Source organism: Manduca sexta, chromosome 21 (assembly GCF_014839805.1).
Source record: "Manduca sexta isolate Smith_Timp_Sample1 chromosome 21, JHU_Msex_v1.0, whole genome shotgun sequence".
In the NCBI taxonomy this organism is placed as follows: Eukaryota; Metazoa; Arthropoda; class Insecta; order Lepidoptera; family Sphingidae; genus Manduca; species Manduca sexta.
The window spans coordinates 14,799,686-14,812,815 of NC_051135.1; the positions used below are offsets into that span (position 1 = coordinate 14,799,686).

A 13,130-nucleotide genomic window follows, 5' to 3' on the forward strand; every position below is an offset into this window, starting at 1 on the left:
TGTGCAAGCTTCTCGGTGGCAAAAATAGACAAAGCGATGTTCAAGGGTTTGGAGCTCCTTTCACAATATCATATAAGTAAATATAATTTTGCGCATTTGATAAGTAATTAAATAATTACTTAAAGGACATTTATTTTTAACTGTTTATCAGAGAATAATGGCGATCAACTTGATTTACTTCTATCCATTGAGTTCCATAATCTAGTTTTGACACATTTTTGCCATCATAAATATGACATATTTAATTACCCATAATGATTTAATATCATAAGTACCATTAAATCCAATGTCCTAAGGTATCCACCTAAAATTATAATTAAGTGCCTAATTTAAAATATAACCCATCTTATCTCTATTGTTGGTATTTAATGCGTAATACAGATTTCTAGTGCATTAAACTTATGACATTATCAAATCATTAAAGACGCGAATTAATTGGTTCTTTGCACTCATTATCGGGCCGAATGTTTGGGTGCATACTCAACCTTGAACGAGTTCACTCTGATAATAGTTGTCTGGTAGTTCGTAATATTTCACAACACTTTTATGCAAGTAGATGTTGACTGGCAAGTTGTTTGTCTGAGTTATTACAGTCCGTGGGGTAATACCGGATAATGCCGATCCATATTGAAGATGATTGCTGAACAGTAACCTAAACTGACATTGTGACAAACAATTATGATACTTAAAAAAAACTGTTGTCGAGTTTAGTCATCGTTTTGGATTATGATACATAAAAAAAACACTTGTTGGGTTTAGCCATAATTTTGAAACAACGGGATTTCCCTGCAATCCGACATTACCCCAACATACCTTACGACTCCCATAAAAGAAGTATTACCTAAATCAATTAATTACAAAGCTTCCACTGCTCTGTGATTGTCACCTGAGACATTAGATATTAGGTATTAATAACTGTTTAGTGCTACCATATTCTTCACATAGGAATAAATATCAAGGCGGAAGGTTATCACGAGAATTTGTCATAGTATCCTTGCATTGTAGTAAGTAGATATAAAATCGTCAAACCTGCACATTTTGTTTGTCACCTTTACATTTCTGAGACGCGACGGTGAGAAAATTTGATCCAAATCCGAATAATTCCAAGGTGAACTGAATCAGTAAACATGTCACTGGACTCTGGTTGTGTCTGGCAAATGTTTTGTCTAGCGCGTATACTGTCTTCATGATTGACAGGATTCAATAGACTGGTTTGAATGTGTGGTTCCATAAGGTGAAGAGTGCAGTAGAATGCATGTCCAGGATCAAGGCTACTTTTCATAAACAGCAGAACAATTAGTAAGCGCCATTATCTCGTTAGGGATAGGCAGAAAAGCAACTAATGCACTAACCGATACTTCAGATTAAATTTATGTCCCATACTTAGTGTGACAGTCTCCGCCATGTTTTTTTTAGGAAATTATGCCAGGAATCATACCTATTTTTCCAAAAACTAAGTACAAGTAAAAGCAAATAATCAAAAAAGTAAAATTTTGATTATTAGCTTTGAGAAAAGTTGTTTAACACGAGGATTCAATGATAACATATTTTGACAAACTCTTGTAACTGCTTTTTTATGTACCTATCCGATGTTAGCGATAATTTTTTATTGAAGTATTAAAAATATTTGACCTTTCCTCGTCAATATTCTGTTAGTTTTTATAATATAAATAATAGCAATAAAACTCTGTTAAGAGAGTGGCGAGGCGGCACTGGCGCGTTATATTTGGAGGAGGTCCACGTCTATTTCCAACCGCTTTCATTAACGGCGTCTAGGTCGGGATTCCAAGTTCGACGCACTCTATTTCTCTTCAGGGTCCTGGTGATGAGGAAGTGTCATCACTAAACCTTCGATTTACCTTTATGGAAATCAATATTAAAAAGAATTTATTTTGAGAACAACTATAATAACAGGAAGATTAGATTTTTCGACAAAAAGCAATTTATTGTTGAACAACTGTTTGGAAAGTATTAACTGTAATTGATTTTATAATTTCGTTTCATAAATAAATACAAAAATTTTGGATTGTATATTATAACACCTTTCTCAAACAGAAATGCAGATAAAAATCGTATGTGGCCGAAAATTACTTCATAACAAATGTATTAAGCAAAATGTACAGTCGATAATACCAAAGATATTACGGTTATATCTTTCATGTCCTTTTGAGGGTTTCAAACTATCACACCAAATTTCATCAAATCCGGTAGTTTTGGGTCTTTCACCTTCAGAGGGGGCAGGAGATTCTGTTTTATAATATGTAAAAATTTATTAAATGAGATTTGCCTACAACTTAAATCCAACCAAAGTCCATTTCATAGATATCTTAGTAGAAGATTATTGTAGCCATGTAATTGTTTATTGATAACAAAGCATCCGAGTGTTTGCGGGTGCGGGCACGCGAGCGACGCGTTTTGGCAGCGACAGCACTGATTTTGTTATTTTTGTTTCAGAGACCAAAGACCGGGTGCAGAGAGCGCCTTTTGAGACAGCGTTGCATCACGCCGGTATGTTATTTTTTCATTGGTAGTAATTTTTCCATTGTAAGGAATGGGGCGAATTTTATTCAATGAATAAAAAATATTTTTCGTTTTGTATATTAACACTAGATGGCGTGGTAGAGTGGTTAACAGAAATAAAAACAGTAGAGGAGGTCCTGCCTAGTGGAACGACAGTATACCTATATTTAAATTTACTTAGTTAAGAGATATTAAAGTTTATCGTTATAAAATAGGATAAGAATATGTATTATGTCTGTAGGTATATTACGTTAGTAAACAATAAATTATCTCCGTTCATCACTTTAGAACGATTGAACTCGACTGAACATAACTCGATGTAATGTTTACTATTATGTTAAGAGAAAATTTAATGATCCTACCGACTATGATTTAATAAATTCCATATTATAAATAACGCGAATTTTGTGTGTACAGCAAAATGACCCAACTGTTCCTGATGGTAAGTGGAGTAGGGTTCAATAGAATGTCGATTGACGAGAGATGATTAGCCCTCGACAGTCGACACAATTATGCCGGCCTGTTTGTGGTGGTGGTGGCCCGTGGTGTTAACACATTGTGTAAGGTGGTGGCTATCCGGGCGGATATTAAATATATCCTACCACTAGCAAATTTAACGTAGGTACTAAAGTTCTCGAAAACCTTAGGTCAAGCTTCAGAGTTAATACATTAAATTGATCGATTTATTTGTTTACCAGCGGTACATCAAAGCTGCTGGTTTAATGTTACGACTTGCCTAATAATAAAACCTCCGGCGTAAAACCCTGAAGGTAAATGAATGAAATACTCACTCTCTGTTCCATACGACATGACAGGTTATTCCTCTATAAACAGTAACTCTCCGTACAATTAATTTAAATTAGGCGCCGCGCAGACTAGACACTACACTATCAGTTGCTGAAGTTCCTGAATCACACTCCCTGACTACGTCATGGTAAATTTCATACTAGTGTAGTTTTTCTTATTTATTTAAAAACGCGCATCAATAACACATACTAAGCGTATTGCATGCAGTATTAGGTTATAAGAAATCGTAAATTCTGTTGCACCTGAACCATATTATTATATCAAACAATAACTATACAAAATAAGGTAATTAATGACAACAAAAATTAATGACACATCGTAACTTTTAATAAATTGCCGCGGAAATGGACCTAAAAACCAAATCACTCATCCTAAATCCATATTTTACTAATTAGCTAACATAATGAATGCAATCTTTCCATTCCTCAAGTTATTTTCGTCTGGATCCAATTAACCTAATTCACCTGGCCATCCGGATCGCGTCACGTCTTGCCGTTTGTCAATCTGACCCGGGGTGTGGCCATATTTGCCCGGTCTATTTTGGGCGTCGTAATACGCTTGGCCTTTCACCGGCGAAATTGTTTACACGCTAATCTAGTTAAATGTTGCGTGGCCTAGATTTAGTTTCTGGATGTCTAGGTTATGTACTAGGCAATACTGATACGAAGTCTATTGTGGTAAAAAGTACTTCTGAGTGACCACACGGGACCTCACGATACAGGCTTGCCTAGTGTGGGGACCGTTGTCAATACATTTATTAATTTCGTACATTACTGTAAAATTTCATACTTTGTATATTCGTTATGTACAAGATCTTTTGTGTTAAATACATCTATTTTTATTAAAAAAAAAGAAAGTTAAATTATTTGTGGGAACGTCCTAATATATTATGAAATTGCTGGTTAGATTTTGAACATTGTATTACCCATAGGAAGGTACACATTGCTGAAACGGACTTTTACGCGGAGAAAAGGTAATATAACTTTATAATCAGCCAAATTAGCGGCTTCTCTCTTGAATATTAATTTAGCATAAAGGGAAAGTAATTAAACAGTGATTAATAAGTTTTATCAATAAATATTGGCTTCGTAACAATGTAGCTTACTGTTGGTGGTGCTGCTTTGATTCCTAGGTAGGATAAAATAATGTTTTGTTTTATGTTTTAATGTTGTGACCTATGGATTGAACTTATGACCATCGATTTCACGGTCTAACCTCACCTAGTTATTACACGAATGACTAACAAAGCGACCTTCAATGATATGGAGAGTTCCTGTTCGCGAACCGGGAATCAACACAGCAAAATGTGTTGAAATGAAAATTTGGCAGTGGCTTGTATTGTGTTTAAAATTAGCTCTTTAAATATCAACAAGCTAGAAACAAATAAGACGGGCAGAAGAAAACAATGTTTATTATCATGTTTTTAAAAATCCACTAATTTTCTAAATAATAGTTGTTTTTCAACATTCTTCACGTAGGATTTCGGGAATCGCGGTCATATCTATCTCGCGTATAAACCTAGACTCAGGGATACCTTGTTTTGGCGTTTAATCACTGAAAAATTATGCTCTTAGACATGGAGTTATGTAAAATATAACGATAAAACTAAATCCAGGTTAAATAGGACTAAAATCTCAATATATTCATAAAAAATGCACATTTAAAAGTCTATTTTCTAATGTATGCCGACAGAAACAGTTTAATAGTTTAACGCAAACAAAATAATTACCAAAGCCGAATTCAGACACCAATTAATTTATGTGTAACAGTCTCGCGAATTTCACCAGTAATATATTAAATGATAACACTTCGTTTTTGTTTACGTTTACCAAATATTTTCGAGTGTTTTAATGATTTTGGCCATGTCTAGTCTCCGCGGGCTCATGTTTACGACATTTTGTTTGTTTATAACAACATTTCCCGCGAAAATGTTTATGATTCATTCGATGTTAATTAAAATATTGATACTTGGTTGGTTTTGTGATGTCTAGGGGAATGAATACGGTGTAACTGTAGATTTATTGCGCTTTAATAAGACTCTATTTCTCTTTAGCGATGATTTGAATGGGGTATGCTTCGTCTATTTTTACATGTAATTATTGTTCCGGTATTATGCATTATGTAACCAATATAAACTATTATTGTGAATGACTAGTTACATGCATAATTCAATATTCTTGATGACATAGCAACTGCGTGGCTCATTGAGCTAGAAATCTGGGCTTCGAGATGTAAAAAATTGCATTTTGGCCATTGTCTCCTTCGACATGGTTATACACAATAGTTTCATGTTAATGTATGAACATGAATAGACTGCGATACAACATACATATGAAAATGATATGTGTTCAAGGTTGAAATAAAAACTGACTTGTTTGTTGAGCAAAACGGGGACCTTGTTTTTATGGGTTCTGCATAGATGAGTTTTATTGGTAGGTATTTTATGATGCTCTAATAGATGATGCAAAATAACACAAGTTTTTAATTGTTATTAATATTTTCTATATTTAAAAACCCCTGTCATTTTCTTAGATGATTATAAAAAAATAAGTTCTGCTGATTTATATTATTAATTAAAGTGTACGAATTTTCCAAAGTAGCAATTGAATATATAATTACAATTAGGGGTTATGTAATTTAGCGACCATCTAGATATGTAGGTACTATGACTATTTTTCAATTTGTGATTTTTACTGTATCATACAGCATGGATAAATAAATAAATAAAAAAAAACAAATCACATTTTCCATACATTTAAATCAAAGCTATTACTCCACATATCCTTCCTAAACCACTAAGCCTTAAGTTCAAAGCCCACGCAGCTGCCCATAAAATTAGTTAACAAACCCATTCCTCATAAAAGCGGGTCATTAATTCTGTTGTTACGTGTGTAACACAGGAAATTTCCGTTATAGTCAAATGACAAGTATTTTAGTCGTACATCCCATCCCGCTGCCAATTCTAAGTGGATTTTTATTTGTACTATTAAATATATTCGTTTTCTAAACAGCTATACGTCAGTCATTAGTTTTTTTTATTCATCTGAATAATAATACACGATAGATATTAGAAATATTTTTTTTATATATGACTGCGTGACGAGACGAGTACTACGCTCGTCTGATGGTAAGAGATAAGACTGCTAATATCAGTAAGACATTGCTGATTTTTTGAGTTAAAAACACTGCGTAGCATTACTCCTTATTGAAACGTACATAAGATGTTAAGTCCTTTGAACTGGCTATAATATCTTTCAAGTCAGAACAATTGCCCAAGCCCTATAATGCTAGAAGTCATGTGTTACCGACAATTAACTGGTTTGGGAAGACGAGAGTTTTGTTTACTAGAGATTTACAAATTACATTTCCTTGTAAATTAGGCCGACTGTTTCATAACCTAGGCAACAGGTGAAGAAATAAAAGAGTAGACACTTTAAAAAAACTTTCTTTATAACTTTTAAGATTGGTTACGGAAATGAAATTTAGAAATTAGTTTGATAATTGAATATTACTTTTTACGTAAAGCATTTAAGAGCCACGTCAAAACCATCAACCTAATTTCATCAACTGCGTAGATACTCCTTTTCTGAGGAATCTGGTTTACTACAATGATTGTAAGTAGTTGTTACTTTGTGTGGAATTTCTTAGATGCATCTATTTTTTGTTACTATATCTATGTCCGCACTATACCTACTGATAGCGTGGACAAAAAATAGAGTTTAAATTTCAAAAGAAGCATAAAATATTGTTATACACGATGTTGACAATCACATATTGTTTTTATTATAAATATTTCGTATTGCATTATATTTATCATCAGGCGCAGGTAATTTACTTCGTGGAATAAAGTTAATTTATATTCTTATAACATTAACGTCTTTATTTATTTTGGTTCTATATAAGTACTTGCCTACATGTTACTATAAACTGGACATAAACCTTTCGAAAGCTTCTAACTCGTTTCTATTCTCTCATAAATCTTCACCTCGTTGTAAGCTGGTTTTATTCATTATAATGAACCATAAACGATATTACGTAATAGTAATAGCACTTACTCAGTGTTTTAGTAGTGGTGCCCATAAATAATATACGTTTAATATTAATGTACACAAAGAAATTAATTGTAAATAAACTAGTGTCCGCCATCTTGTAAGCGTCGCGTCGCGTCAGTCAAGATGGCCGTGAGACGCGAACGAAAATAAGTTTTCCCGCCAAAATAAACCCTGTCATTGCGATCAAAGAACTCTGTACGTTTTTCACGTGGTTTATTGTTTCTTTTGAACTCGATTGCGATTTTTTGAACCCAAACATATTGTTGAGGTTATAAAATGCGTTTCATATAACCCTTTCGTTAACTGTTTGTTGGTTTAGCGATGATTGTTATGAGATGTTTCTTGTGACTTTGTTATGTTCTTTCCTTGTAAATTGAACCTTGTGCCATAATGAGAAAAACATTGCTGTGAAACATGATTGAATTAATTTTCGACTTTGACAGTGCTACCATGCTGTCGAGTCGATACCTACTATAAAGAAAATTGACTGTAATATCGCCCTGTTTACTTCTGAAACTCCTGTGTACATAATATCGTAATGCCTTACGCATTATCTATCATTTAATATTACGATCAAAATGTCACACAGGACCCATGATATCTGAATTTTACGTTTCGATACTTCATATTCAATACTACACACGCAAAGTCCTACTTCCAACCATCATAATTGATTTTAATTACCAAAATAACTGTCAGCTAACTGACCCTGTATAACACCATTAAAGCGATTTGCAGTAATTCCAGCGAGGCGAGCGCGGCCTTTAGGCTCCCACTAACCTTGTGACGTCATCGCCCCCGCCCCTAGTTAGCTAAAAGCCCCATCAGGATATTACTTCGTTAATGGCAGTCACAACAAACTTACAAGGTTCAGATGTATTTTCTTAATTACGTTGAGAAAAGTAAAATTGGTATAGGTGGGTGTTAAGTGGTAGGTTTCCTGTAAGCGAGGGTTCATATAGTTTGATATCACTGCTTTATCTATTTTTGTTATCAAGCTGCGATGTGAAGGCACTGTTTGTTCTGGTTTGAAGGGCGTTGCAGTCAGTGTCATTATCGGGATTTTGGAGACCTGATATCTTACAGTGGCGAAGGCTCCATATAACTCGATTCGTACCGGCTTTCCTTTCGTAATTGATGGAAAATCTAATTATCATTAGAATGATTTGCAAACCTCATTTATTTGTACCTATAAGTTGTGTCGGGTTCCCTTTCGGCAAATTTCACCCTTCGCCACTGATATCTTATGAATCAAGGTAGGAGTGCAGTGCCACGCAGAGATATGTGATTTGAATTTAGATGATTTTTTTTTATTCGTCAGTGTTACGGTAGCTTATTGTATGAAGTTAATGTTGACACCTCATTGCTATTATTTTATGTGTCTGATGCAACAAGTTGCTGTCGTTTGACATCTATTTAAAATAAACCACCAATCAATGTATTGTATACTTAGTATACATTTGCCGTAACCTAGGACCATGATGTGTACTATAAGGTCGCCCCTACACACATACACCTCATTTACGAAACAACATAATCGGAGTATTGCGTGCGGTGTAAATGCTATTGATGTCTACCTATACGCCAGGGATTTCAGTGTATTGACGATATTGACAATAATATTGATAAGTAATATCTTTTATCGATATTATTTAGTGATTCGAAAGCGTCGTATCTATCTCGATTTAAGACTACAATCTCATTGGAGACGCAGTTTTCTTTTTCTATTGCTTTGAATGACGAGACGAGCTTCCCGTTCGCCTGATGGTGAGCGATACGACCGCCCATAGACAGTAGAAACGACATCCAACACCTTGAATTACCAAGTATTGTTTGGTATTCCACTGCACTCGCCATTCTGAGACGTGAGATGTTAAGTCTCATTATGTCCAGTAGTTACACTGGCTACAATGTCCTTCAAACCGGAATACAACAGTAGGCGAACTCTCACATATGAGAGACCTATCACCAGTAAACCGGTTTGATCCAAGGTCTTCAATTTGTGCACTCCCCTTTATCCCTTCTCTCCCCCGGCGTGTAATAACATTAAGTGATTAAACTAATTAAGTTGTAGCTTGTGTTTTGTTTATAAATATAGTAATAGATTTCTTTTTCCTTCAAACATATTTCTTCACTTTATTGAAATATTGTTTTGAGCAACTTTTTTTAGGTTAGCTAAGAAACAAGTCAGTAATGTGGGGTTGCCACAACGTTCCTTTTATGAAATGAATTATCTCTTACGCGATAATTTAATCTTAAACTGATAATTTTAAAGTCAAAAAGACCTTTTATACAACAATATTTTATATAAAGTCTTCCCGAATTTAATTCTGCCTTAAAGTCCCTGACATGAATATAGCGTCGTCTATTTAGTGTTTTCTGAAATATAATGTTTGTAAGGGGTAGGTGTCCTAAACTGCCCTAGCTGCAAGTAGGCACGTAGGCACGTATCGAGCGGTGGGCGCTGGGCGGGGGCTCCCCGTGGAAATTCCCCAGTCGATACGTGTTCCCGCTTGTGTATGTCCTTACGTGTTGATATTATCACTCTTGATCGGTCTAAACATGCTTCCCCATATCTTTGTTATATCTTAATACTTGAAGATATAACTTTTTACCCATTTTTAAGCACATTAAGCGCATAGAGCAGTGGATGATTTGGCATAATTAAAGTTCATATAGGGAAGTAGTGTCGACAAATAAAATATATGTATGTTTGACAAATATGTTAAATTCGTTTGAATTTCGAACAAGGGATGACGACCACCACCATCTTGTTCGACGCTCTGCATAACAGGACTTTAGGTGTTAGGCATTTTTGTGATAATTTACCGCGGTAAATTTTTATCAGCTTCCCCTTTAAAGCCGGCTTCACAAACTGTTTTTTAGCCAAAAATGTTCTTTATTTTCACACGAGAGTAATGATAAACAGGCGTGTTGGTATTTATATTAAAGTAAACACTGGTATTATGCGCGTTTAGCCAAGATAGCCTCTGTTTTGTATCAATACGGTGTAACGAGCGTGCCAGGCAACAGTTATGGTTCAGTATAATTAAAAATGTAATTTACTTTGTTCAGTTTCGATTTGGAATTTTCCAGAAAGCTTTTGTGTTTACGTAAACAATTGTACGTTTGTATTTGTGTGAAGTAATTGTTTACGTGTACAATTTACCTTTTTAGTAACTACAATTATGTTAGTATACGAAATTTATAGTTTTAGGGTGTTGCAGCATTTGCTCCGATTTCGGCCGCGTGGAAGTTTTTCCGGGTGAAAAGTCCCGCTATAAGTATATTGTTCCAGGATAAGAAGTAGTCTATATCTTCTCCTTTGTCATAAACGATCTCGTTACCAATTTTTGCGTTTAGCACGTTCAGACAGACCTGGCGGTGGATCTTTCAAAAATATGTAAAGTTTAAACTAATCATTTCTATTTGTTTCGCTTATTATTCGGTTCTACGGTGAAATTTACAAGGTAGTTTCTAATTGAACAAGTAAACTAATAATACTAATAAATGAGGAGTTAAATAAAATCAGCGGAACCAAAAAAATTGCACCTCTCTTCAGTGTTATATCAAAACAGCACTGACGGAATATTAATAAGTGCGCGTGCGCAATTTTAAACAGATCGGAACATAAATCATGGAAAATTAGTTGTTTATTGCCTCACGTAATAATAGCTTAAGAGGTGTTGAGGGATTAGGTACCTTATTAGGACAGTATCTGGGCATTACTGTATTGGACAGTATTAGAGTTGACTGACGAACGAACAGGCGATCTATTCCTGGATTGATTATAATTTTTATTATTTTAAAATGATTTGGGAGTTATCGTGGTTCTAAATTGTGTTGACGCAGACGATCGGTCGTTAGAATTAGTAATACTTTCTCCAATATGTTTGAAATGGTGCATCGCGCCCACGTATGTGTATCCACCTGTCCTTCCCAAGACAAGAGATTGTACTAATATTTATATGTTATTTTTGCGTCGTTTTCCTCCACTACTGCGCACTTCATTTTACAGTTTACATGTCTCAAGTCATTGCGTATTATCTGTCAGCGAGACATGTTGCTACGTTGCGCAACCTGTTGAGCATCACTTGTTGCGCATCACTTTTGCCAATACAACACTCAATAGTTTGTTTGACATACTCACTTTCCGTTTTAAGTCACCGTCTGGTTATCGAACTCTGGTTTAACGTAAACAGTTGCAAAAATAATGTGTTAGGTACCACTCTTGTGTAAAGTCAATATACATAATACAATATTCATATTGAAATTTATAATTAACATAACGCTTTCTGTTGATATCTATACTATTATATAAAGCTGAAGAGTTTGTTTGTTTGTTTGTTTGTTTGTTTGTTTGTTTGAACGCGCTAATCTCAGGAACTACCGGTCCAAATCGAAAAATTCTTTTTGCGTTGGATAGCCCTTTGTTCGTGGAGTGCTATAGGCTATATATCATCACGCTATACCTAATAGGAGCGGAGCAGTAATGGCTCATCTCAGGAAATACCGGTCCAAACTGAAAAATTCTTTTTGCGTTGGATAGCTCTTTGTTCGTGGAGTGCTATAGGCTATATATCATCACGCTATACCCAATAGGAGCGGAGCAGTAATGGCTAATCTCAGGAACTACCGGTCCAAACTGAAAAAATCTTTTTGCGTTGGATAGCCCTTTGTTCGTGGAGTGCTATAGGCTATATATCATCACGCTATACCTAATAGGAGCGGAGCAGTAATGGCTCATCTCAGGAAATACCGGTCCAAACTGAAAAATTCTTTTTGCGTTGGATAGCTCTTTGTTCGTGGAGTGCTATAGGCTATATATCATCACGCTATACCCAATAGGAGCGGAGCAGTAATGGCTAATCTCAGGAACTACCGGTCCAAACTCAAAAATTCTTTTTGCGTTGGATAGCCCTTTATTCCTGGAGTACTATAGGCTATATATCATCACGCTATACCCAATAGGAGCGGAGCAGTAATGGCTAATCTCAGGAACTACCGGTCCAAACTGAAAAAATCTTTTTGCGTTGGATAGCCCTTTGTTCGTGGAGTGCTATAGGCTATATATCATCACGCTATACCTAATAGGAGCGGAGCAGTAATGGCTCATCTCAGGAAATACCGGTCCAAACTGAAAAATTCTTTTTGCGTTGGATAGCTCTTTGTTCGTGGAGTGCTATAGGCTATATATCATCACGCTATACCCCATAGGAGCGGAGCAGTAATGGCTAATCTCAGGAACTACCGGTCCAAACTCAAAAATTCTTTTGCGTTGGATAGCCCTTTATTCCTGGAGTACTATAGGCTATATATCATCACGCTATACCCAATAGGAGCGGAGCAGTAATGGCTAATCTCAGGAACTACCGGTCCAAACTGAAAAAATCTTTTTGCGTTGGATAGCCCTTTGTTCCTGGAGTGCTATAGGCTATATATCATCACGCTATGACCAATAGGAGCGGAGCAGTAATGAAACATGTTGCAAAAACGGAGAAAATTATTAGTTTTGAGAGCTTCCGTTGCCTGCGCTGCGTAAACGGTTAAAGTTATGCAACAATGATGTATGACGGGATTGTTCCTCTTAAAAAGTTCTAAAAAATATATTATAAAACAAAAGTCCCCCGCTGCATCTGTCTGGCTGAACGTGTTAAACTCAAAAACTACCCAACGTATTAAGATGAAATTTGATATGGAGATAGTTTGAGACCCTGGGAAGAACATAGGCTCCCGGGAAACTACTACTTT

At 35.5% G+C, this 13,130-nt stretch overlaps 1 protein-coding gene across 2 annotated transcripts in view; it reads left to right on the top strand.

Annotated features, from left to right (window-relative positions):
- LOC115447911 (synaptic vesicle glycoprotein 2C) overlaps positions 1–13,130 on the top strand; it is a 42,056-nt gene that overhangs the window by 14,127 nt on the left and 14,799 nt on the right. For both annotated transcript variants that reach the window (XM_030175206.2, XM_030175207.2), the window contains exon 2: positions 2,455–2,508. In XM_030175206.2, the coding sequence (XP_030031066.1) occupies positions 2,455–2,508 (54 nt within the window). The remainder of the gene's footprint in view (positions 1–2,454; positions 2,509–13,130) is intronic.